General features: G+C 39.9%; 1 protein-coding gene across 1 annotated transcript; it reads right to left on the bottom strand.

Moving 5' to 3' along the window:
* Window positions 1-31: 31 nt before the first annotated feature.
* On the bottom strand, window positions 32-24,945 carry PSMA5 (proteasome 20S subunit alpha 5). The gene is made up of 9 exons (XM_061186219.1): window positions 24,819-24,945; window positions 20,706-20,772; window positions 13,716-13,842; window positions 11,408-11,475; window positions 10,371-10,478; window positions 10,171-10,229; window positions 7,914-8,016; window positions 6,589-6,675; window positions 32-287 (listed from the first exon to the last, which is right to left on the bottom strand). The coding sequence occupies exons 1-9, from the start codon at window positions 24,845-24,847 to the stop codon at window positions 210-212; spliced, it is 726 nt and encodes a 241-aa protein (XP_061042202.1). The 5' UTR covers window positions 24,848-24,945; the 3' UTR covers window positions 32-209.
* Window positions 24,946-27,997: the final 3,052 nt, after the last annotated feature.

The following is a 27,997-nucleotide window of genomic DNA, read 5'->3' as shown; positions in this document are numbered from 1 at the left end:
ATTTTATACACAAGACTGCATTAGAAGAGAATAGTCTATTAACAAATATTCAAAATTTTTCTTTATTTCAGAACTGCCTTTATGTACAGACATCATAAAAAAATGCACATACACTGGAGATTTTCCAAGGAATTGGAGCTGGAAATAAAAGTTACGGGCAACTAGGAGAACTGAAACTGTCCCCAAGAAATTGTGAGGATCAAGCTTCCTTAAATGTCCTTGATAACCTCTTCAAGTTCTTCCTTTGTGAACATGTGGAAATTCTGGCCAGGCTGCACTGTGGCTAGCTAGAAAGAAAACAGAGAAGGGTTAATAAGCTCGGCTCGATCACCCTTCTTATAGCCCCAGCGCAGTCAGGAGAAGTTGTTGGTGACGCAGCTGTTCATTAGGAACTAAGGGATCTGCTGTCCCAGGGATATCCTTTCCAGCAGCAGGTTCCTAAAATAGCTGTCTGACTCCAAAATAAAAATCTTCTTGACCAAATTTTCTATTTTGAGGTTAACCCACCACATAATAGTTAACCAAATGCCTGGCATCACTGTCACTTCTTGAGGTTACTTCAACAAGGATCACAAAAGCAGCAGCAAATTGGGGTCAGTAGTTTTTTCTGTTAAAGATTCCTTTAGAAATATATTAAAAGCATATTCACACACTTGCAAGTCGAGCTTGTGTATGAGACCTTGGTATACTTGCCCACTCTGCGCCTCAATTTCCATCAGTAAAATGGGGATAAAAGCACCTAACTCATAGGGTAGTTGTGAGGATTAAATGTGTCAATCCATGTAAAGTGCTTAGAACAGTGTCTAGAACATTGTAACAAGCACCACATAATTAACTATTATTGTTGGGTATTCTTTTCTCTAAAACTGCCCATATGGTAACTTAACAAGAAAAACATTTGTTTTGTTTTTTTAAAAGGACTGGCCATGAAAAGATCCCATTAACACTGACCATAGGAAATCAGTTGCGACTAAAGATATTAGTAATAACCAGCAGTCCAGATTATAATGTATTTAAGCAATAAAAGACTAGGGTCAGAAGATGGTTAGTTTCAAATTTAGCCAAACCACCGGGTTTTCCATCATCTCTGCTGACAACATAGTCCCATGCTTTAGGGTAATACTGAGGAATAGTTGCCACTTCACTTTTGCCTTTAGCTATTGTGTTTAATTTGTTTGAAATGTCATTTCCTTATATTATCTTTTTTTAACTTTAAAATTAAACATAGTAGGGCATTTTTTGAGTAATATTCACTACTGATATTTAGTGTAATTTGAAAACTGCCAAAATTAGCATAGCCCAGTTACATGATGTTTATTATTCTCTGCCTCAACTACAGGTAAAATTTAGAAGAAGACTACTGCACATCTTAAAACACCTGAAGATCTGGTCTGGGGACAGACTAAAAAAAATGTTCTCTCAAAGCCTGCAGTCTCCACTAGATTCTCCTAAAAGATCTATCCAATTATATGAAATATCAGAAGAGTCCCAAACATATTTGTAAAATATATGTTAAATAATTTAGTGATGTCCATATAGACCATGAGTTCTATTCCAAGGAAATTAAAATATATAAATACTTTTCTTAAGGACATGAGGACAGAGAGCTACAAAGTCAATAAACCAGAGAACAGTGAGAGCCTACAGAGTTTTTTGTCAAGTCACCCATGGCTCACAAGCTAGTCCTCCCAAACCATTACAGGGGCTAAAAACCAGAAACTGGGCAACTCTGAATTAGACCAGTCCTATAGAATCAGGCTGCAAATCAATACTAACAGGACTTAAACCAAATACTGCCTTCAGGAAGGTACCCATCACTAGATGAGTAAAAATAACCCCTTGCATTTACTTACATAATGAATATGAAAGCTACTTTTCTATTTATCTCATTTTACTTTCTTTTTTAAAAAATACATTTATTTATTTATTTATTTATTATTATTTTTTTGGCTGTGTTGGGTCTTCCTTGCTGCGCGCGGGCTTTCTCTAGTTGCGGTGAGCGGGGGCTACTCTTCGTTGCGGTGAGCGGGCTTCTCATTGCAGTGGCATCTCTTGTTGCGGAGCACGGGCTCTAGGCGCACGGGCTTCAGTAGTTGTGGCACTCAGGCTCAGTAGTTGTGGCTTGCGGGCTCTACAGCACAGGCTCAATAGTTGTGGCGCACGGGCTTAGTTGCTCCGTGGCATGCGGGATCTTCCTGGACCAGGGATCTAGCCCATGTCCCCTGCATTGGCAGGCGGATTCTTAACCACTGCGCCACCAGGGAAGTCCTCACTTTACTTTCAAAAAACCTCTGTGAGGCAGGTAAAACAGATATTTTCTTTTATTGATTTGATCAGTAATTAACTGCTAAGCACCTGTGTACTAGTTACAGTTGTACGAAGCAAAAAGATCCAAAGATGAAAAAAGTCTGTCTTATTTACTAAGAGCGCTAGACGCCAAATGCTTTTAATGTCAGGTAAGTGTTACAACAGAGCCAAGCATACATAAAGGCACAAAGGAGTAATCTAGAGGGGAGTCCAGGAAGGCTTCAAGGAGAAGCAATCTTTGAGTTGTGTCTTAAAGCACTACAAGAATGGGTCAGTCAAGGAGCAGAGGGCAGACTGAATATGCAAATACATAAATGCACGAAGCAAGATGATGTACTTGCAAAACTGAAAGTAATTTTGAATGACTAGAGCAGAGGTTGCATATGTGATGAGATGAAACGGAGAGGTAGCAGGAGTTCAGAGCTCATAGAGAGATAGTGTATTAAAGTGGTAAAAAGTACAGGACCCCAAATCAGACCTGGTTTCAAACCTTGACCCCACCATTTACCAATGCTGTTACTTTGGGCAAGGTCTTACCTTCTCAAAGCCTCAGTTTCCTCCTCTGTAAAACGGAAGTAGGAATACCTATCTCATAAGGCTATTGTGAGAATTAAAAGATAATTGCATGTAAAATTAGCAAGGTACCTCACAGGTTAAACATATGCCTTAAGAAGTAGTGAATTACCGTGACATGAAAAGAAGTTTGGAATTTATCTTGCAGACAGTTAAGAGTCAGAAAAGACTTTTTAAAAGTGGAGGACAGGGGCTTCCCTGGTGGCGCAGTGGTTGAGAGTCTGCCTGCCAATGCAGGGGACACGGGTTCGAGCCCTGGTCTGGGAAGATCCCACATGCCACGGAGCAACTGGGCCCGTGAGCCACAACTACTGAGCCTGCGCGTCTGGAGCCTGTGCTCCGCAACGGGAGAGGCCCGCGCGCCGCGATGAAGAGTGGTCCCCGCTTGCCGCAACTAGAGAAGGCCCTCGCACAGAAACGAAGACCCAACACAGCCAAAAATAAATGAATAAATAAATTAATTAATTAATTTAAAAAAAGAACGTGAATTTCTAAAAAAAAAAAAAAGTGGAGGACAATTGAGCTTAGATATGCAATTTAGAAAATCCACTTCAGTAGCACAATGGCAGGGGAAATGGAATGAAAAGGAGGAGGGCAAGGCTACAGGCAGGAAGACTAGCTAGGAAATCTCAAAACATACAAGGCAGGAGAAAAATGAGGGCCTGAACAAGAGAAGGCCCTGGGAGTAGGCATGAAGAAGAGGCACTGATATGAGAGTTATTTAAGGAGGCAAAGACACAAATCGGTGAAGGCAAAGGGAGGTCAGAGTCTTCCAGGTTTCTGCTGTGAATGACAGGTTCACTGAAGGTGTCATCAACCAGAATTAGAAATAAGGGAAGAGGAAATGGTTTTCAGGAAAAATGATGAGTTTAGTTTTACAACTGTCAAAAATTTGAGGTGTCTGCTTCAGAAAAGGTCATATAAGAAGTCTTAAAAATGACCATGAAATCTGATAAAGAGGAGTTATCTTAGCAAGGGGCAGTATCAGGGAAATAATAACAGAAACCAATGGCAGTGATTGAGAAATAAATGAGAAGCGAGGCAGTGAAGACAATGGATACAGATTCATAGTCTAGCAATTAAAGGTTAAAAAAAAGGATGAATGGAATAGCAATAAAATGTAACAAACTCCTGAATTTCAAAATTATTAAGTGAAAGAAGTGAGACACAAAAAGAATACACACTGTAAGATCCATTTATAAGAAATTCTAGAACATGCAAAACAAATCTATAGTGACAAAAAGCAGATCAGTGGGAAGGAAGCGACTAAAAAGGGGCATGAGGGAACTTTTGGGGACAACAGAAACATTCTGTATCTTGTGGTTGCGGATACAAGGGTTATACCTTTGTCAAAATTCACTGAACTGTAAACTTAAAACAGGTGCACACTACAGTATGTACGTTATGCCTCAACGAAGTTGATCTTTTAAAGAAAGGATACTAGGTAGAGAGAGGGGTTGACAAAGGTGGGTTTTGTTTTTTTGTTTCTCTAAAGAAAGATGCAACTTGGAAATTTTCCCTTTTTGAGGGGAAGTGGCTGTTGAGGAGAGGCTGGTGACGCAAGGAACAACTGGCGGAGCAGGGACCTCAAAGAGATAGAGGAGGATGGGCTCTAGAGCAGTGGCTCCCAAATGCCTGACCTTCTTAGACTGACCATCAGAGTAACCCAAGGAGATTTCAAAAATACAGATTTCTGATGGACAGCCAAAGACTGATGGACAGCCAGGTTTGGAAACCATGAGTTAGAGCTTGGAAAAGTGGAAGTGCCCCCGTTTTAAAGGGAAGAAAACTCTAGTCAGGGATTAATGATGGAGCATGGATGAGAAACACACCTGATGCTCTCTTCAAAGCAACACTGTAGTTGCACTGAAACTGAATGAGCTAAAAAATATCTTTGACGTTTTAGTTGAACCAGGCAGGCCTTAGAACCTTCCCTGTGAAATCAAAAGAGCTACATGTGAATTACTCTGAGGTAGCAAGGAGATAGTCTTAGTGGAAATGCCAAGACCCTATCTCATTCAGTACCACAGAAAACAAAGCACAAAAGGAACTGACAAAATCCCTCCTAAGGGTCAATATGGACTATCATTGCATTTTTTGTGCCTCATCATCTCAGAGACTGGCACGAAGGGGAAGCATTTTCAAATCTTTGCTGAGAAGGTGAAAAAACAACTATTTATGAAGTAAGTTTTCCATTTCCATTCCATAACCCCCTCTCTCCATGACTGCTGAAGAAGCAAGCCAAACACCCCTCCCGCAGACCCAACCTCTCTCCAACTCTTCTCGGACCTTCCCACCTTTAGGCCAGCCCCTTGTTCTGGCGCCCAATTTTGCCCCTTTCACTGCAGCCTACGGAACCAGGCTCTACTGGTGACAGATTGACAATACTCTCCAGTACTCTCTCCATTCTTCTGCCCATAACCAGTCAATCCTCTGCCAGAGATTTATCCAAATATACATTTTCTCAATCTATGCTGAGTATAGCTGAAAAGTATCCTGGTAAGTGCTGATTGGTTTAATTACTGATTTGTGATTCCAGCCTCAGTTGGCCTTTAAGATTTTTTTAATTAAAATATAATATACATACATACCATGCCTCCAAGGGTAACCACTATCCTGACTTTTTACAACTTGTTTTGTGATTTCAGCCTCAGCTAGCATATTTTAATGTGACCCAGCAATCCTTTTACTCATCCCTGTCTTCCCTTTTCCCTATCCATAATGACTTTTCCAAATATTTCCCATTCTTCTTAATTTCACTGTTGCATTCACCCACCCTCGGCAGATGATCTAACGATCACCAGGGAAATATAACACCTCTCTCCCAATTCACCTCCAAACCTGCCTTAACTTTACTCATCATTACCTCCCATCCTCCTGTCTACTCTTAGGATCCTATATAAGGGCATACAGAATCTGGTCCATGTCTCTCCAGTGTCATCTCCCTATCTTACATACATCTCACACTCCAGCATTCAGATAAATCCCTCAAAGTTCCCTTTTACGCACAGTGTTATTTTACATGTCCTGTTCCCTCTTCCTGGAATACCATTCTCTTCCCTTCTCCAAACTTCACCTCTTCCAGTAAGCGTTCCTAATGCCCCAGTATAAGTTATATGTTCCTGTGTCAATCCATTCATATTGCTATTACAGAAGTATCAACCCAAGCTGTTATTATCTGTATGTCCTCTATACTACTTAATGGGAACTGGATTTTCTGTGTCTGTATCCCTGGCATCTACATAGTACCTGGCATATAATGGGTATTCAGTATAATGTTGAATCAATTCTACTTTTCAAAACCAACTCTTTCATTTGTACCATGCCTTCTCTCTTCTAGAACTCTTCCATCATTATCTAACTTCCACTTTTAATTCTTTTAACATTTTTCTATCCACTACTTGCTTCTCAGACTATAAAAGTATTTTCAAGTCTTTCCCCATCCTTAAAAAGACAAAAATCCTTTTCTTTAATGCTGCCTGCTGCTGACATTAATTACTTCTTGAGAAGGCAGCATATTCTTGTTTTGTCCACTTCATCACTCCCTTTTATTCTTTAACTCACCAAATTCTGGCTTCTGCCATTACCACATTACTAAAGTTGCTTATTCACAGGATAATAACTTCTTAAGAACTGAGCATACAAAAATGTTACTATCTTGATCTTCAGCAATGAGAGCTATGATATCTGAATAAAACAGAAAAATACCTCTATGTTAGTTGCATTCAGCTTCTCCTCCATTACTTGTTTGAGGATTATGAGTGAAGATTTGATGGCTTCTTTCAGTGTCATAGACTTGAAACAAAGAGGGTAAGAAGAGTAGCCATTAATTGCACATAATCCCTCCTTCCTTCAAAGATTTCCCCTATATCTCCCTGAAGAAATGATTTAGCAAATATCAATAAATCAAACATCTCAATAAGTACAGTGCATTACAAGTATCTCCAGAATTCAGGTAAATGGTAAATAAGTAGAGTACCTTTATTCAGAGAAAAAAAAGTCTTATTTTGAACCAGAACAAAGTTACCAACTGTAATATGGTAAGTGATCTTTGAAGACGAGGAAAGAGCTACACTTCTTTAGTTATTGTCTTTTAATTTAGAAGCAAGATAATATTGATGATACCCTGTGAATAATAATTCCCAAATGATCTAGAAGGTAGCCCAATGGTTTAGAAAATCTGCTCTTTTCTTACTCCATTTTGTACCTGATTTCCTGCACACGTAAAAGCAATACTAGGAGAGGTTGATGTAAGCAGGCATCCCTGTATGAACCACCTGAATGACAAGTAGGGCAGCCTTCAGCCACTACAATGAGTTACCCCAAACCAAGTCTTCCCATCCCACAAAGATAAAAAGTACCAAATGCCCACTTGCTTGGAGAGCCAGACTAGGAAATATAAACTGCTAAGTAAAGCTATGAAGATAAAGGATAAACAAACTGTGGTACATCTATACCATGGTATACCACTCATCAATAAAAAGAAACTATTGAAATGTGCAAAAATACGAACGTATCTCAAAAACAGTATGTTGAACAAAAAAACGCAGACATGAAAATACAAACTGTATGATTCTATTCATAAAAAGACCAGACAAAACTAATCTACAATGGTAAATGTGCCTGAAAGGGGGAAAGAGACTGACCGGAGAGGAGGCAAGCATTCTGGGGCAGGGTGATGGAAGTGTGCTATATATATATATATGCATCTATTTTAAATTATTTATTTATTTATTTATTTGGCCGCGCCGGGTCTTAGTTGTGGCACGCGGGCGGGATCTTTTAGCTGTGGCCTGTGGGATCTAGTTCCCTGACTATGGCTCAAACCGGGGCCCCCTGCATTGGGACCGTGGAGTCTTAACCGCTGGACCACCAGGGAAGTCCCTATATTTTGTTTTAAGTGCTGGTTACAAGGGTGTATACAATTGTCAAAACTCATAGAACTGAACTCTTAGGTCTGTACATTTTATTGTATGTAAATTATACCCTGATTAAAAAAAAAGATAATAGAAGTCGTGAGAATGCTTAATTACCTTGTGGTAAACTTCTTGCAAGGAGCTCTGGGCACCCTCTGAAGCAGAGCCAATTGCTCGAGCATCACACTGTACAAAGGTTCCAGATGGGTCCATATGAAACCTGCAAAACCACCAAAAAGAAGAGGAATAAAATGCTTAAGAAGGGTGGCATTTTATGTAACAAACATCTCACTAAAAAATATAAATGCTTGGCCCTGCAGCCAGGAAATACCGAGGCACAGATCCAAAAGATGTTCTATGGCTGGAGAAACCAGGATAAAGAAGTTGTGGTACATATATACAATGGAATATTACTCAGCCATAAAAAGGAATGAAATTGAGTCATTTGTTGAGACGTGGATGGATCTAGAGACTGTCATACAGAGTGAAGTAAGTCAAAAAGAGAAAAACAAATATCGTATATTAACGCATGTATGTGGAAACTAGAGAAATGGTACAGATGAGCTGGTTTGCAGGGCAGAAGTTGAGACACAGATGTAGAGAACAGACATATGGTCACCAAGGGGGGAAAACTGCAGTGGGGTGGGGATGGTGGTGTGCTGAATTGGGCGATTGGGATTGACATGTATACACTGATGTGTATAAAATTGATGACTAATAAGAACCTGCAGTATAAAAAAACAAACAAAACAACTAATACTAAACTTTCATTGGGTTATTTGTATGGAAATATGTTAATATAAATGTTTCAGACATTACGTGAAATTTCTAAAAATCTTATATGTTCTGGTATAATGTTATAAGTCATGATCCTAGTTATTACTTTAAAATGTATATCTCAGAAATAACTAATTTTCTTGTCGACTGCATTATTATGAACTTTCATCAAATCTTTAACTGTGGTCATTTTTAAGTCTTTTGTCATTTACACAGTTCTGGGTGTACTCTGATGCTTTTGCAAATATGTTCCTATAAAAGGGTTTCATCTTCAAGGAATTCATAGAAAAGACTCTGACAAGTACAGGTTTCTGGTAACTGTACTGCTGAACTGAATGAATAAGCATTTTCAGAACTCTAATGAAAAACTGATGAACTCATAAAAGTGCTAACAAAAGATCAATATGAAAAAAAAATTAATTACATGGGACTGAGTTAACTGATGAGGATGATTATAATTTTTGTGACTTTCTGTTTGAATTAAAAAAAAAGAAAATCCCACAAGGACTCAGAGGCAAAGAATACACAAATCAATTTTCACTGCAAAGTAAAGGATCTGTTACAGTGGAGGATTACTGGACTGAATGTCAATTTTATGACATAGTATGAGTGTGTTTCGTGTTTGGTAATTGCAATCATTATTGCTTTTGTTGTGGTCATCCATTTACAATGCTTGGTGTCAGTCTATTTATCTCTTGTAAAAATAAAATACAGTGTGTGTGTGTGAAAAAAAAAAAAAAAAAGATATGCCATCAAAGAAAAAGCATTCAGGAAACAGAAGTAAAGATTTAAATGATCCTGTCATTTTTTAAAGATAGTAGCCAACAATCAGTTTCTTACAGACACCAAAAAACAATTCTTAATTTAGCATGATAATTAATCATGCCTATTGGACCTAATGGTAATACTTTAAAGAAATTTTTTTAAGTCTTCAATAACTGGTGGGAAAGCTATGTTTATTAACAATCAAAGCTGCTTGGCCAGAAACTTATACAGCCTAAAGTCTGGGAATAAACGAAAAAAAAATTTAAATATCCTTTAAAAAAAAAAAAAAAAGCCATTATACTGAAAGATGAAAAGATATTGAAAGACTGCACAAAATTATACAGAAAAAAAGAGTAAAAATAAACTATTATTTAAGCAACCCACTTCAAAGAAAAAAAAAAAAAACGTGTTTAAGAAAACTAATAATAATTTCCTCAGGGATTTAGAAGAGAAGTATATATAAGAATACTTTATATATACAGTATATATAAATATGACACTTATGTATGCCTGTCTAAATACTATTTGAGGATAGGGATCAAATCAATATTCCAAAGCAAGGCTCTAAAACACATTTTGACTACAGCAACAAAGTTACTTCTAATTTCTTTCCACAAATAGCACTGGTTCCAATAGAGGAGTTCTTCATAAAATCCCCAAATTTGTTTTTGTGTAAGCAGCATAGAATCAATGAACTTTATAGAATTAGAAGCCCTTCATTTTTACAACTCTACAATAATCTTCTCACTTGATTTAAACAACCAGTCCCATCCCAAATGAAAATAATTCTCCCAAAAAGGAAGCAGGAAAAAAATGGCCAAATGGTACTTACAGCTGGGGTCCTTTTTCATCAACTCCTCCAAATAACAGTGCTACTCCAAAGGGACGAGACTAGAACCAAAAAGCAGGAGGTATTAAGATAAATAGCTACGAAGTAGGGGGGCGAGAAGAGATGGTAAAGACATGTTCCGAGGACAAATGTCTTCAGTTCCACAGGACAGCAAGAAAGCTTGGCACAAGCATCAAACTCACCATGGCACCTGGATCTGCATCTTCTTCTCCAAACTGTAGAGCCAGATTTGACACAGCCTGAGTCACACTCTCCACTGTCATGGTCTCATTGTAGGTGAACCAGTGGTTCTAAAAGAAGAGCAAAGCATGGTCTACCTTTCGTAAGAATGGCATTAAAAGTAGCCCACCATCTCACTACACACATCCCTTTTGGTTAAAAACTGAATGCTCAAGCTCTGGTGTGTTTTCCTTAACACTAAACTCAAATGCTCGGGACTGCATGAGAGGAAGAGAAATAGCTCTGGAAATAAAGTTACACCAAAAGGACTCTAAGCAATGATGACTTTTCAAGGGAGAGGATTGCTCCCTTGAAAAACAGAGTTAACCCTTCAGAGCACCAAATCTAGTCTTTTCACAAAGTGAAAGCTAATAGCTGAGTGCCGCTTTCCCTCAAAGGCCCTATCTTATCATTCTGTTGGAGTTTAAATTAAATGACTTATTCTTACATAAGTACTGACAGCAAACCTGCAAATAAGCACAAAAAAAATGTTTACCAATCAGATATTTTTTTCCTACCAGTCTACTACTCTGCAGGCAGCAGGAGCTCAGTTAAAAAAAAAAAAATCAGTATTCCTAACCAGCATTTATCACCTGGTACATATCATTACTCACTACAGGAGAGCTGTCATTTGCAAGCCTAGCTGCAAAGGCAGTTGGGGTGAGAATTCCTTTAGCTATTTCTACCTCTTGCTATGGTGCTCCCACAGAAAGTCAATTAGGGAACAGAATGCAGTGCAATGCTTGCTTTATATAAGGCAAGTCAAAAAGAAGCAAGAGACTGTCAGCACTATTTACCAGGGCTTCCTTAAAGCTGCAATGGTTGGATGGCTAGACTCCAAGCCTCAGAAAGTTGTAACTAGGGATTCTACCCAAAATCACTCCCAAGAGCTACATCTGATATTAACACAGATACCTGCAGTACAGCCCAGGCAGTTATATCATCACTAAACAAGGAACACAAGCATCATGGTAAAAAGGAGAGATGATGCTAATTTTACCTGTGTCTCCACTCTGGCTTTATCAATTAAAGTCTTAGCATCAGCAATTAGCCCACTCATGGCACAACCTGCAATGTAAAAGCAACAGTGACCCGGTAGCCAAATCCTTGTAGAACTCTTTCATCCACTCAGGAAATACTGAAATTCTGCAGTGAAACCATGACAGCCATTCAGCAATCCCATAGCAATATACCTAAGAGATTAGATGGGAAATTATCTGCACTGAACACAAGTATAATTATATCACTAACAAATAAAAACAATTCATAATGACAGAGAAGTCCAGCTATTAAGGTAGGAGACAGAGAAGAGCAGCTAATCAAACATGAATTTCCACACGTTACATCCTCAAGCATTCCTTCAGCACTCTTTTGTAGCCCGTGATGCACTTTCAAACTAAGCAAGCACTAACAGTCCAACAGGAGAAACAAGGGAAAAAAATAACTATCTCACTATGAGCTACAATGGAAGACCCTAGAAGAAGATCAAGTCCTTTCACTTCCTGACCAAACACAAACTAGTTATATGAGTGATGGCCCAAGATGCCAAGATTATGGCTGTGACTTTACACGTCATGACTCAAATCTAAATTTCCAGCCTGGGTCTCACTCCCACATTTCAGACCTATAAAGCCAAATGACTCCCTTAATATATCTACTTGGATAGACCACAGACTCATTTCCCTTCTAGGCTCCATCTTTCTCCCTGGCCCTCACAACCAACTGAATCCCAAATTCTATCAATCGCTGTCTGATTAGCCTGTCTGGCATTAGTCCTTACCTCTCCGTTTTCTGGCCACTACCTTGGTTAAGCCTTCATCATCTCTTTATTTGGACTATTAAAAAAATTTCAGACCTGGTCTCCCTGCCTCCAGTCTCAGCCCCCTTCACTCTACCTTCAACACTACTATCAGAATGGTCTTTCTCAAATCCTAATCTGATCATATTTCCTCAGTACTTAAAACCTTGGCCATTAATGCAAAAGGATCAAGTTCAAGCTCTTTAGTGTGGTAAACAGGACTTCCACTGTTTGATCCCAGACTCGTTTCTTGCCACGTTCCACCTGCCAGTCATGCCAAACTGCGTGTGCCAGGGTATTTTATATTTTACACCACCACAGCTTTGCTCTTTTCTATTCCCTCCGACCAGAAAGCTCTCCCCTGCTACACCCAGACACTTATTCACTTGGTAAACACTTCCTTATCTTTTAGAATTCAGTTCAGCTCAAGCATCACCTTTATGGAATCCTCTTCTAAAAGCCTTACTACCACTGGCCCCAGGGAAAACTAATTGTTTCCTCCGTTGTACCCCTACTAAGCATACACTACAGCCTTTCTTAATACCTACTTCACTTAACTGCATTGACTTATTTACATATCTACTTCTGTGATTAAACTGTGTGCTCCTGGAACACAAGCGGACTATGTCTCATTCCTTTGTGTGCCTCTGGTGTCTAGCACAAAGTCTGGCACATAATAGGTTCTCAATTTGTTGAATGAAGTGACACTGACCTACCTCCAAAAGGTAGATGGCTTCAGATAAAGTAGATACAATGTTCTAATCTTAAAAGACTAAATCTCAGTTTCTATATCTATGAAAGAGATAATGTCAAGCTCCCTGCATCACTATGGCATTTGATTCTGACGCCTTCAAGCAATTAATTATTTTACCAATGTTTCAGTAATTAGATGATGAGATAGGTTAAGTAAATGTGGGCAGTCAACTAAAATGCCATGCTATAAATAAGTAGAACTACTCATCATGCTACAATGATGCCAGAAGCCACGGCAGGGGAATTTAACAGAGACCCAAAAAAGGGAGGAAGGGAAGGCAAGGGGAGATAGATTGAAATGATAAATCTGAAAACAGAGGAAGAGTACTGATCTGGGTCAAAGTCTATCATCCTTATACTCGCTGCACCTTAGCCACTCTGAAGATCTTTAAGAATTTCTCTTTCCTTAGTGGACACCCCTACCTTCCCACACAATCCTCTGCTCCAGGTGGGCTCCTAATGTTATGCATCAATGAAGACCCAGCCATCATAGGGAGCTGGCCTATGATTCAACCTTCACATATTTCAATAACCATCACATTTGCCAAGTATAAATTTGAGGGAGAAAGGAACGTCTGGGAGTAGGTGAATCCTATAACTGCTTTCTACTACCTGTATTATGCACAATGGCCTACTACCTGGAAAATGATAACTAACAAGGGATAAGATGTTCACCTAACGAACCTCTCTTGAAACATGAAAGAAGACTGATTAACCCAGGCAAGATTCTACAGAACAGCCTTCTCCTACTCCTTACCTATGTGAGCATCAATCTCTACAATTTTCTCAATGCTGCTGGGCTCCATGAGTGGAGAGGTAATTCTCTTCTCCACAGCTAGGCACACACCCTCTGACGTCTGGATCCCAATGGCTGTAGAACCAAGCTAAAGAGAAACAGGTTATGGTTATCATATAGAAGTCAAAGAACAGTCTCACATACTCACCAGCAATCTCTCTGCATATCTTCACATGATAGAAGCTTCAATCAGCCATATCTAGTACACAGAGAAAATAAGGAGCACCCTAATAATGTACTATTCCTGTCAATGGCAAGAGCACTGATTTACAGAATTTTGTGCTTCTAAAGGGGAAGTTCAATAAGGTCTTGAAAATGTCCGGAAAATGATCAACTCTAATGCCAGTTTTTTGGAGAGGGGCAGATTCTAAAGTTCTAAACATAGTGGGCAAGAAGTAATACAACTTTAATGTTTTTTCTGGACTTGGTATCTTTTTACCTCTGCTACCTTGATCTATCCCAAAAGGTGATATCCCTCAAATCTATGTGACCTCCAGAAAAGTAATTTACTTAAAAAAAAGAAAAAGAAAGAAAAAAGAAAAGAAAAGAAACACCACCACCAACATAAAAATATCTTTCAAGGTCACTAGCAGTCTACCATATAGCTTGATTTCATCTCTCCATCTCCATGCCAACATCCTAGTCACCCACCCCTCTTTGTCTCAGTTTCCTTATCTACAAAAGGGGGATAATAATAACAATACCTACACATCAAGAGGGGTAAACACACATACATAAAATGCTTAAAATGGTAACTTGCACATAATAAACAAGCAACAAATGTTAGCTATTTTTTTATATGCCAAGATTACTTCAACAGCCTCCTACTTAGTCTCCCCATCTTTAATCTCTCTCTCCCAATGTATCTTTCATGTTATGGCCTGACTGATACAATAAAATGCTATTTTCATTATACTTCTCTAAAGAACTAATATCTCTCTATACTGCCTGTAACATAAAATCCAAGTAAGCTTCCAGAGTCCTCAAAACCTAATCCTACTTTACACTTCCAACTTTATTATTTATCATTCTCCAGCAAAATCCCTCAGGTATAGCCAAATCCATTTTCTCATGCCATATTATCCGCTACCCTTGCACTTCTGCCCATGCCGTCACACCTGGAATACGCTCCTCCCTTTGCTTATCCAAATTCCACCCATCATTCATAAAGCCTTCCATGACTATACGTGCTCTCTCCTGTAAATAATCACTATATTTACTTACAGTAAATCACTATATTTACTTAGTTCTACAAAGCAATGACTATCAGTGTGAGCATCAGATTCCTGGAGTCTGTTATTGCAAAGTATTCCAAAGAATTTCATAAATCATTGTGCATAACATGCTTAAAACGCATGCAGACTGAATGATCATGTCTCATACATATATGTATTATTTTTCAAATGTGTAAAGTTGTGACTTTATTTAGAAGTGTTATTAAATATATATACCTGCTTTTCACTGTATATTTTCTTAATGGTACATGCATAACTACAGGAGATAAAATGTGAAAGAATTTTATGTAAAAAATGAGTGCTCTTACTTCTAAGTAAAGGTGTAGACTGAATACATACATTAGCTCTACTCCTTCTCCAAGCCTGAGAACAGGAGATTAAAAGGCTTAAGCGGGGACTGGATAAATCCACTAGGACAAAGACACAGACACAAAATTTTAAAGAAAGAAGATGGGTTAGTGATTACTTACTTAGCAAACCTGAGAAATCCAAATCCTAAGCCAGCAGTAAAGAAAGTCAAGAAACAACCTGATTTCTATCATAGGACCCCCCAAAAAGGGAATGGTGGCAACAAGGACCTCTGGAAATAGAAATGTAACAGCTAAAAATTATAAAATTAGTTCAACGTTTGCTTAAGAGACAGATTTCCAGATCTTTTACCCTACGTTGTAAAGCTAGATGATGGCCCCCACTCCCACTCCTGTAGAAGACTCTGGAGAGAGTAAAACAGAGGGTCTCTAGACTGGGGGATGCCACCATCGAAGGCAGAGTACTACAGGAAATTAGTAGTAGTACAGGGGAATTAAGTAAAAATTGACAAGTTTAATGTTAAGAACCCCAGCCTTCTTTCCCTGCTCAGCTCTCAGAAGAGAGCAGGCAGAAACACCTTCCAGGCATGAAATGAGAAGAGGCAGTTTTCTCTAGAGCAGTAGTTTTCAAATTTTCTGACCCAAATCTACATTAAGAAATATACTTTATATCATGACTAAAATACACAAACAGATACAAAGAAATAAATATAATAGAAGCAAAGTTTCATGAAGAAAAGAAAACACTCACCAATACTATGAGCAAGGCATTCTGAGATCTACTGCTCCAGTCTACGTAAAAAAGAAATGCTCCCATGACCTACTAAATTGATTCAGTCCCCACTAATGGGTCAAGATCTGCAGTTTAAAAATATATATCTCTAAAGAATCTAGCTTGTTCAAGGGGAAAAAGAAATCTGAAGAAAAAAATTTTTTTTAGTCCTTGAAAAAGGTATTTCATCCATAAAACAAGAACAGGACACTAATAAGAAAAAGGAAAAAAACAAAAATGCTTGGAAATTAAAAATACTTTCTTATGAAATCATTGGAGAATGGGTTCTACCAAATTGAAGGAATACATCAAAAAAGAAAATGGGGATTCCCTGGTGGCGCAGTGGTTGAGAATCTGCCTGCCAATGCAGGGGACATGGGTTCGAGCCCTGGTCTGGGAAGATCCCACATGCCGCGGAGCAACTAGGCCTGTGAGCCACAATTACTGAGCCTGCGCGTCTGGAGCCTGTGCTCCGCAACAAGAGAGGCCGCGATGGTGAGAGGCCCACGCACCGCGATGAAAAGTGGCCCCCACTTGCCGTGACTAGAGAAAGCTCTCGCACAGAAACAAAGACCCAACACAGCCATAAATAAATAAATAAATAAATAAATAAATAAAATTTAAAAAAAAGAAAATGACTTGTGATCTAACGCAAGAGGGAGTTAAAGAGAGTTCCTAGGATGATGATGATAGAAGATGCTAAGTATACAGCTGTGCAGCAGGCCCAGAGAACCAGTCCAGATTAGAGCTGGTCAAAGGCTCAAAGATTTCTTTAAGAATCTTTTACAGGATACTTAATGTGCCTGAGTGTTTTGAGAGGATATACATAACTTGGAGAGACCCTGGGGATGAATTATTGATATTTACATACTAAATTAGGCAAATTTTTTAAAGAGAATTATAAACTCCCAGGAAAACCATATTGTGCAGAAACAGAAAACCGGCTCAGGTATGAAAAGCATTTACGTAGTCTTACCAATAGAAATGTTGACTAATGATCTAACAAAATTATGATAGATATGATATACATTGAGAGGGTTGCCCTGTCTCTACCCCAGTAGGAAACTGTATATCTGTGTGTCACTGGGGGCAGAAATCTTCATCCTTCATAATGAAAAGTCTGTGGATAATACCTAGGTGAAAAAAATGTAAGTCTGTGTTCCTATCTTAGAGATATGGAAGTAAATGCCAAGAAAATTAGCTAAAAGACTTTAAAATGTTGCATCTGAGAAGCTGAAGATAAAGAGGGGCAGGCTCAGGGACTTCTGCTTTTGTTACAAGGTTTATAAAACTATTTTACCTTTTGGCTAAAACTACATGCACGTATGCCTTAAAAATACAGTTGACTCTTGAAAAATACAAGTTTGAACTGCACAGGTCCACTTACATGTGGATTTTTTTTTTCAATAGTAAATACAACAGTACTAATCTGTGGTTGGTTGAATGGGTGAATGTGGAACCACAGATATGGAGGGCCAACTATATCAATAGATTACAGGGCAATTTTAGACTGCTTGGAGGGTCGGTGTCCTTAACCCTTGCCCTGTTCAAGGGTCAACTGTAAAATAAAAAAGTCAGAAACCATTGTCAGAGAATTTAATTTGGCACTTAGTTGTCCTCTAATTGTTTTATGTATAGTGTATTGATCTTGAATTTCCAACTGAACAGAGCAGAACAGAATTCATACCTACTTTTAAAAAAATTTTATTTATTTATTTTTAGCTGCATTGGGTCTTCGTTGCTGCGCGTGGGCTTCCTCTAGTTGCAGCGAACGGGGGCTACTCTTCGTTGCAGTGCATGGGCTTCTCATTGCGGTGGCTTCTCTTGCTGTGGAGCATGGGCTCTAGGTGCATGGGTTTCAGTAGTTGTGGCATGTGGGCTTCAGTACTTGTGGCTCGCAGGCTCTAGAGCGCAGGCTCAGTAGTTGTGGCTCGCGGGCTTAGTTGCTCTACGGCATGTGGGATCTTCCCGGACCAGGGCTCGAACCCATGTCCCCTGCATTGGCAGGCGGATTCTTAACCACTGCGCCACCAGGGAAGTCCCCGTACCTACCTTAAAATTTTATCTAGCAGAGTTATTCTCAACCGGGAGCCATTTTACCCCCTAGGGGACAATTGACAAAGTCTGGAGACATGTCTGGCTGTCACAACTGGAGGAGTGAGTGCTACTGACATCTAATGGGTAGAGGCCAGGGATGCTGCTAAACAGCCTACAATGCACAGGTCTGTCCCCCACAACAAAGAATTATCCGTTCTAAAATGTCAATAGTCCCTATAATTATTTTGTGGAGGAAGTTCTCATAGCACAGGGAAAAATTTTCAACTTGTTCAATTTGGCCTCCAACTTAAATAGCTTCCTAGGACTTCCCTGGAGGCGCAGTGGTTAAGAATCCACCTGTCAGTGCAGGGGACACAGGTTCGAGCCCTGGTCCGGGAAGATCCCCCATGCTGCGGAGCAACTAAGCCCGTGCGCCACAACTACTGAGCCTGTGCTCTAGAGCCCGCGAGCAACAACTACTGAGCCCGCGCACCTAGAGCCTGAGCACCGCCACGAAGAGTAGCCCCCGCTCGCCGCAACTAGAGAAAGCCCGCGCGCAGCAACGAACACCCAATGCAGTCAAAAATCAATCAATCAATCAATTAATTAATTAAAAAATAGATTTCTATGCTTCTACTCCAAAAAAGGGTCAATATTTTGAGACAGGCTATTTTACAAAATATATCAAAATCAAGATAATTTTCTCTTATACATTACATTTATCCCCAGACACTTCAATATTGCAATTCTGACTAAACTCCACCTCCACCCAGGGTTGGGACTGGGGAGACGGAGAAGGGAAGAAAGGGAACATTTGAACTGACTATGTATTATTTATTTAATATAATTCACTAGCATAGTAACCAATGTCCAGATGCTCAGAATAATACAATAATTTTGACACTATCACAGATTTCCATTTCTTCCCCCAAACCTACTCTAAAAGTCACTTTGCCCCCACCTCAGCTGGCTATATCTCACCCATGCCATCCATACAGCACCTCTACGTGATAATTTCTATTTGTCGGCTATTTTTAGTCATTTCTCCAGCTCCTTTCATACTACTAAATCCTTATAGTTATCAAATTGCTTTCACATTGGCTAAGTTGCCAAGACAACAACAAGGTTGTTTCAACGCCCAAAAGTATGAATTTTTACACAGGTAAAGCAGCATACATTAATGGCACTACTCCATCCTAGCTCAAACTAGGGCTACAGAGATCAGATACCATCTCGTTATCTCTAAACAATGTGGAAATTACTAGCACTAAGGGGCTTAAGGGGAATCAAAAAAACTGAGAATTACTCTTGGCTTGCACATCTGGATAGAACTATTATCTTAGCTGAGGCTCAAAATAAATGCTACAGCTTGCAATTGTGATAATCTCAGACTTCACAGTAACATATGGTTTACATATAGGGCACACATGATTAGAAATAGAAAATAGGCACTTTTTGTAGCTGGCCCATCGTTTTCTGCCCACTATCTACTACAATGCTTCCACCTTCACTTCTATGTCTTCAACTAAGAATCTTCTTTGCCCTTTCCAGATTCTCATATAACTATTTCCCCCAATATACTCTTTCGAGAAGAGGTAACTTAGAGGGAAACACAATAGTTCTCTTCAAATATGTGAGGAATTGTCTTATGGAAGAGGTTTAAACATCCTGTATGGTTCAAGGGCAAAACTAGGGCCAACTGAAGGAAACTTCAGGAAGCTAGACTTTCAATTCAATATAAGGATAAATTTCTAAACCATTATGAACTATTTCCAAACAGAATGAGCTATCTAGTGAGAAAATATTCTATCACTAGATCTATAAAAACAGAAGCTGTTTGGGGATGTAGAGGTGATTGAAACAGAGTGAAGAGTTTGACTAGATCAGTGATTCTCAACCCTTGCTAGACACTAAGAATCACTGAGGTAGTCCCTAAAAATACTGATGCCTGGACCTTATCCTAAACAACCTAATTTAGATCTAAAGCAGAATTTAGATTATCCATAATCCAACAAATAGAAGATCCCACATAACTAACTTTAAGTATAAATAGCTTACTTTCTAACTAATTTTTTGAATACTGGTTTGAACTATTCGATTTTGTTGTTAGATTACAGGACACATCTCTTATTCAGACCCAAAAATGTCTAGTACAAATTGACAAATTTACCAACAAGAATACAGGTGATCAGTTAAATGATTTGTTCAAGATGATAAAATATCTCCCAGGTGCTAACTCAGGAATTCTATACCCCTTTCTTTATAGCCAAGAAGATTATATACACAAACATGTCCTTCCAACCCCACTAAGAAAAAGCTACTTACATAACTAAGAAGCAGTTATTTGATTAAAAAGTTCCAAAGTAGTTGCTAGGAATGGGATTGAAATTGTTATACAAATGGTTAATTGTGCCCAACACTGTAAATCAACTATACTTCAAAAAAAAAAAAAATTAAAAAGAAGGTTAACTGTGGTTGATTAAAGGGAGATAAAGAACATTTTCTAAAGGAGCAGCTAAAACACATTTACTCCAAATGTTCTGCCAGCAAAGTACTAAGTTGCCATGAAATTTCAAAAACTACCCCACTTATACTATACCTTGATAGCCTCAATGGCATATTCCACTTGAAATAATCTTCCTTCAGGAGAAAAAGTATTCACACCCCTATAATTAAAAAAAAAAAAAAAAAAAGGTATTAAAATTGTCAGAAAAAATAAGCATAGAGACACTAAAGTCAAGTTCCTTGACATCTAGCTCAGATGGCTACAAGATGTGCATACTGTCTTTATGCTCCTTTACCCACAACAATCTGTAGCTATTTTTTGGTACATTAACAGTTTTTCAAGAGAATGGAACCTATACATAGAACACCTCTGCCCCACTCCCATAATATCTTCAAACTGATTAAATGAAAGCAGGTGACTTTCTGCCTCAATCCTGAATCAATTTGGAATCCCTTTGGTAAATTCATGCCCCCAAACTATCAGGCAATTCCTAAGAAAATGTGCATTTATCCTTGTCCTCTTCCCATTATGTGAATTTGATGTTAATATCTTACTTTTTAGTAAAAGTCAGCCACAGGGACATTTCTCTATTTATTTGTATGAATTAGTATTGTTATCTGAACAACAGACTGAGATCTGTTGTAGTTCCTAAAGCCTAACTTAGTTAATTCACTCAATACATTATACATGCCAGACTGCTCTTCTCCCTTAAACAATTCCCAACCTTTCCTTGCTCATCTGTTAGAAATCCCTTTGGAGAAGAGGCAACACGGTCTTAGCTATAAAAGCTTTCAGCACACAATGGACACTTCAAGAATATTTGAACAAATGAATGAAAATAGTTGTGCTCCTTGGTTTATGGAGTCTGGAGTTTATAACATGTAAGATGATATAGAGCAGTGTTTTCAAATTTGTTTTATCAAAAACACTTTTTTTTAAAAGAAATATTTTACATATATATCTCAAATATAAAACAGATAATAATACAAGTTGACATTTACTGAATATGTACTATATGCCTGGCACTGTTATAAACCTTTAAATGACAACACATTTAATTCTCAAAACAACCCCATGAAGCAGTATTCTAAAGCAGATACTATTTTACAGATGAGGAAGTTGAGACGCAAAGAGGTTGAGTAATTTGCCCAAAGTCACTCAGCATATAAGAGGCAGAACTGGAATGAGAATTTAGGCAATCTAAGACCAAGCTTTCAACTATCAGGAGTCAAAAGAGAATCTCACCATTCCAGCCTCCCATTTTCCCCAGAGGTACTATCCCTAATGTCATTTAAAAGGAAATTTAGGACGCTAAGAAACAGCTTTTAAAAATCACTGAGAGGAAAGTCCGAGGGCAGAAGACCTGGGATTAAATTCTAGTTCTGCCACTTACTAACTTTAATTCACTCAAATGAAAAAAAAAAAAAAAAAAAAAAACTATCCTGCCTCTGTCATAATACAATTGGTATTGAATTGCGCAGATTATGAAAGCACTTTGTAAAGTGTAAAGTACTATGTGAATACGAATACAGTATTTTCACCCTAATTCAGGAATTTCATCCTGTTGAGGTATTGCTAAGTCTTCCCTAATGTGGGCTCTGCTCTTGGCCCTGTTTTCAAACTTTCTCCGGGTTATTTCATTTATGTCAAGCACTAACTACTTCCAAATCTCTATTACCAGTTTGACCTCTTTCCTGATTAATCTGAAAGCCTCCTGAGCATTTCCATTTGGATGTCCCATTAGTACCAAACACTTGACATTTTCCAGTCTGAAATATCTTTTTAAATCCAGTCATCCTTGCAAAATCAGCTACATCTCCTGCCATTCCTACTTCATTTTTACTTTAAAACACTTCGCATCTCCCAGTTCCCCAAACTATAAAGCTCTGAATGATCTGACTCACTCCTCCCCTTTTCCCATAATTAACCATATGCCAAGTCATATCAATTCAAATCAGTCCCCCCCACGCCCCCCCACCCCCGGCCCCTCACAGTAACTCAACACTCCCTTCCATTCTCAATGCCCTCATTACCTTTCACCTAAGTATTTTAATAGCCTCCTAACTGGTATTGATTCTCTTTCCTCTAATCCAGTCAATTAATCTCTATACAACACAATTATGATTATGTAACTTCTTAAAATGATAATTTATGCCACACAGACGCCTACAAAATAAGACCCAAACTCCTCAACCTCATATTAAAAACCATCCAGTATCTAGCACCATAGTGTTTTCCCAGATCTCCCCCCCCATTCCCATATGTGTATCATATGTGCCAGCAGACTAGAATTTTTGCAGACACGAACTATGTATGCTTTCCCACTGCCCCTCCTTTGTTCATCCTATATTCTCTGCCTCAAAACTATTCACTCTCACTCTCCATATTTATTAAAACCTTACATCTAAGACTCAGTTTATTTATGTTTCTTTAAATTTATTTATTTATTTACTTAGGCTGCGCTGGGTCTTATTTGCAGCAAGTGGGATCTTCATTGCCGAGTGCGGGCTCTTAGTTGCGGCATGCATGTGAGATCTAGTTCCCTGACCAGGGATCGAACCCGGGCCCCCTGCATTCGGAGCGTGGAGTCTTAGCCACTGAACCACCAGTGAAGTCCCTAAGGCTCAGTTTAAATATCAGCTCCTTTTGAAGTTTTCCATAATACCCTAATATTGAATGCAATCTCTCTCATCAAACTCCCATAGTGTTGATTTGAGCTTCTCTAATGACATGAACACATTTCTGAATTATACTGTAGTTACTTTTGTAAATAGTTCTTTAAAAGACAGTCTCCCATATGAGAAAAAGGATCATGATATTGTTCACTGCCGTATGACAAGCATTCAAGTACCTTAGCTAAGTGAATAAAAAAGGACTGTTTTAGGCATTCTTTAGGAAGATACAAAAATGAGTAACACAAAGCAGTTAATAAACATGTTAAGTAAATGATCACAAAAACCCTAATAAAGGCTTTCTGATAAGAATAACAATTTCCATCATACACACCCCTTACTCAAAATTATATCACACAAAGATGATTCTCGTCAATGCTCTGGAAGCTAAATATTGACTAACAAAGTCATTTTATAGGACAGTAGGAAAAAGAGTCAGTTTTTTCTTTTCTTTTTTTTAAGGAGTCAGTTTTAAAACTTCACATACATCTTCTATGAGTCAGTAAAAGGATTTTTTTTCTTAAAGTGGTAGTTCTAACTGAAAAAACTTTTGACAGGTTCAACATATACTTGACAAGAAATGCAGCTTCTCAAGCCATCTAGTACAAAGAAAACATCTGCCTTTCTTGGCTTTAAAATTTAAAAAAAACTATCTATGTGAAACGTAACTGATCAAAACAGAAACTGAAAGTAAAAATGCCTACAGCATAAGTATGTACAATTTAATATTACTTAACATTTCCAAGCTCTAAAAGATTTTTTGTTTTATACAAATACAACAATCTCACAGCTTTGATTTCAAAAACAGATCTGGTCTTCAACACACATTTAAAGTAACTTGCTTTAAACTGTTTAAAAAGTCAGAAAAGCCTAGGTCTATTTGAATCAGCATGATGACAAAACTCTTGAGAACACTCTAAATTCCAGTTCCCATAAAATCAGACTCCATACACTATATCTGGGCAAAGCTGAGCCTTCCTTCGCTCTTCTGCAGAAACTATACATCACAGCACGTCCCATTACATCTCAATCAAAGGAATGGCTGCTACTATTCCCACAGCTAAGAAACGGAAAACGAGGTTGTCCTCCTAGAAGGAAAAGGGAGCTGAAATGATCAAACCCATTAAGTGATCTCTAATTGCTTTTTCTTCCAGGCACACGTTTACATTTTTAAAAAGGCAGTCACTCTCAGCACAAATAGATGAAGGGGAGAGGGGGTGACTCCTGGCCTTTCCCAGGTTAAAGGTCGGAGTCCCGGCGCACCAGCCTTCTTTCCCCAAGCACAAAGCGGAGCTTCACGCTTCCGCACCGACTTAGGACCCAGCAGTGACTCAGCGGTAGGACAAGTGTGGCCGACAGGCGCAACTCTAGCCTGGGGAATCACAGCGGGCGGCTGGGGAAGGCGAGAGATCCCCGGGCCGGGCCAGACTCGGGATCCTGGGGCGCCCCCATGACACGGCAGAACCCAGGCCCAGACCGGGCCCCGGGCCCGCCGACCCGTAACTCCCACCCCATTTCCCCCAGCCACACAGACCTGTCGTACTCAGACCGGGTGAGAAACATGGTAAGGGCAGGAGAAAGCGGCAGCGGCCACTCGGGGATTCTGAGGGCCAAGACGAGTCCACCTGCACCCAACTCACCCACACCGCCACACAGCCAAGTCTACGTTACCAACTGCGCGTGCGCTCGCAACCCCTTCAGCCCGCCCTCCTATACCTGCCTTCTATTGGTTGGTCGGAGTTCCCGCCGAGGTGACTGGGCCAACGCGCTTCCCCCGCCCAGCCTCGGTAGTTCCAGAGAGGGCGGGACAAAGGTCGTTTTTCCGCTTTTAATCGCTGGTGGTTGCTAGGGGCGCTCGGAAGGGAAGGTGTGTGGTGAGAGTTCACGTTTTAGAGACGTTGTGAAGCCATCCCAAGATTGGCAACTGGGGAACTTGTATGGAGAGTCGGTCTGTCTGAACCCTGGTTTGATAGGTCCCTCGCCGACTCCCGCAATCCCCGCCAGAGCACGTTGGTCCCAGTCTCTCCTCGCTCTCCACCTGCCCGGCCTTTGGCGGGACTCCCCGCTTTTCCGGCTCCGGCGCGGACTTCCTCCAGGTGCTGTGTGACGGCCTCCAGGACTCGACTTGGGAGGTGATGAGGTGCGCTCCGGTGCGTCTGAGCGGGCGCCGGGGGCGAGTGCAGTCGCTTCAGCACACCCCTCCCGTGGCTCGTTTGTTGAGAAAAGTTGGTGAGTTCTAGTCGGTAGGAAAGTCTTCAAGTTTCCGCACGGTCAAGGTAATTTTACTAGCATTTCCTTCCATTCCTCCCCGCTGCCCCCAGTACAGGCTTTCGACCTGGTGACCCAGAGTTCTGGATGTGGGATTCAAATTGTTCACTGCTTTTTCTGTTATTCATGAATTAGCTGACGGTGCCGTCTTTTTTGTGCTTCATGCTTCCCTTCCCTAAGCGTAGAAGAGCAACTTCACAGCTTCATAGAAAGACTGTAAATGAATTATGTGTTCAAGAAAGATAGCCAGTTAGGAAGTCATTTAGTGGGCAGTGTATGACTGAAAGGGAAACGCCAGGGTTCCGATTCCGGTTAATGATATACCACTGGTCAAGGCCTTAACCTCTCCAGGCCTGTCTCTCTCAAGTTAAGTTCATAACTTGGCCTTAGATTAGGTTTGTAAATGACCAAGGCAATTCAGTGGTAGGGGAAAGTAGAAATAAGCCTTTTGGGTATTGACATCTGTTTTTCCCATCATTTCTTTCTTTCCCTCGTGAATTCAACAGGAATTTTGTTTTGTGGTCCCTAGCCAATAAGAAGTTTGGCACTAATAAAACTGAGGAGAAATTCCAAGTGGCAATCCTCAAGGACCTTTTAGATTTCTGAGAAAAGAATGGTATCCTTTAGGTTTCTGGTCAGCTTAGTGTGGCCTTTCTATTAAAAAATTTTAGTTAATTTCAGTATTCTCTCTCTTTTGAAGTTCTCTTGAAATTAATATATAGTAACTACCTATATACCTACATAAATATACCTATGTACCTATATAGGTACTTGAGCATAATAGTATTTCCTGAACACCCAGGGATGCAAGGTGCTCTGCAGCCCTTACTCATATCAGATATGGTGGTGAATGTCTCACAAGATTATTTGAATGTAGACTCCTCTGGGTAAATGTGTTTGTGCCCTATATATCATAAGTGAAAGGGAGCCGCAGGTAGCTCTGATTGTGGATAAGAAGGGAAATCTTGGTTTCTCCCAAGAAAGTGGACCATTATGGCATAAAAATCCAGCACCTATGGACTTCCCTGGTGGCGCAGTGGTTAAGAATCCGCCTGCCAATGCAGGGGACACGGGTTCGATCCCTGGTCCGGGAAGATCCCAGAAGATGCCACAGAGCAACTAAGCCCGTGCGCCACAACTACTGACCTGAGCTCTAGAGCCCGCAAGCCATAACTAGTGAGCCCGTGCGCCACAACTACTGAAGCCTGCGTGCCCTAGAGCCCTCGCGCTGCAACTACTGAGCCCGCGTGCTGCAACTACTGAAGGCTGCGCGCCTGGAGCCCGTGCTCCGCAACAAGAGAAGCCACCGCAATGAGAAGCCCACGAACTGCAACGAAGAGTAGCCCCCGCTTGCCACAAGTAGAGAAAGCCTGCGCGCAGCAACAAAGACCAAGCGCAGAAAAAAAAAAATTAAAAATTAAAAAAGAATCCAGCACCTAGTATAGTTTCTTGCCTATAATCAATTCCATTCAATAAATGCTTCATTAAAAGTTGAACCAGGTGTCCCTCTGAAAAAATGAGCCACAGAAGACAGAAAGGAAAGGAATGGAGTAAAGCATGAGAGAATGAGCTAGATTCAGAAACTGAGAAAGGTGTATAAACATCTTGGAGAGCTAGGCACATGGCTCCTGGAGCAAAATAAAGTGTGGCAGAATGTCAGGGTGGACTGGAGACCCTACTGGAGAAACCAGTAAGAACTGATCCCCAAACAGAATTCTTTATGTTCCTGTAACTGTCTAACTTATAAATGACTGCACATGGCTCATGTGCTTCATTGCTGTAATGTTTGGGTCTCTGATGGGCAGTTTTGGCTGGAGAACCCATCAGCCTAGCTTGAACTTTCTTCAAACTGTGCTGCGGTCTGAGACCCTGCCTACTCTCAATCCTTTCTTTTCCCTCTCCTTCATAGGTGTCAGGCCTGAGTCACAGTTTGCAGACTCTCCCACCTTCCCTTGCTCCCTTCCCTTTTATCTTTCACAGATAGTTCCCCTAAAAAATATCTTGCATGTTGTTATGAATTGTGTCCTTCCCAAAATCCATATGTTGAAGCCCTAAACCCACAATACCTCAGAATGTGCCTGTATTTGGAGATGAGTTCTTTAAAGATGTGATTAAGTTAAAATGAAGGTGTTAGGTAGGGTGAACCCTAATCCAGTTCGGCTGATTGCTTATAAGAAGAGGAAATTTGGACACGTAAGGAGACACCAGGGGCATGTTTGCAGAGGAAGGGCAGTGTGAAGACACTGTGAGAAGGTGGCCACCTGCAAGCCAAGGAGAGAGGCCTCAGAAGAAACCAAACCTGTTGACACCTTGATCTTGGACCTCTAGGCTCCAGAACTGTGAGAAATAAATTTCTATTGTTTAAGCCACCCAGTCTGTGGTATTTTGTTATGGCAGCCCTGACTAATACACATGTCAAATCCCACCTTGGCAGCTGCCTCTCAG

Source organism: Eubalaena glacialis, chromosome 3 (assembly GCF_028564815.1).
Source record: "Eubalaena glacialis isolate mEubGla1 chromosome 3, mEubGla1.1.hap2.+ XY, whole genome shotgun sequence".
Classification (NCBI taxonomy): Eukaryota; Metazoa; Chordata; class Mammalia; order Artiodactyla; family Balaenidae; genus Eubalaena; species Eubalaena glacialis.
The sequence above is the reverse complement of the archived record's forward strand: the minus strand, read 5'-3'. Positions and strand labels throughout refer to the sequence as shown.

Coding starts and splice junctions, on each gene's coding strand:
- PSMA5 (XM_061186219.1), bottom strand. CDS start 24,847: ATGTTTCTCACCCGGTCTGAGTACGACAG. Junction 20,773..24,818: donor ACCCGGTCTGAGTACGACAG/GTCTGTGTGGCT, acceptor TTTTAATTATAG/GGGTGTGAATACTTTTTCTC. Junction 11,476..13,715: donor AGAGATTGATGCTCACATAG/GTAAGGAGTAGG, acceptor TTTACATTGCAG/GTTGTGCCATGAGTGGGCTA.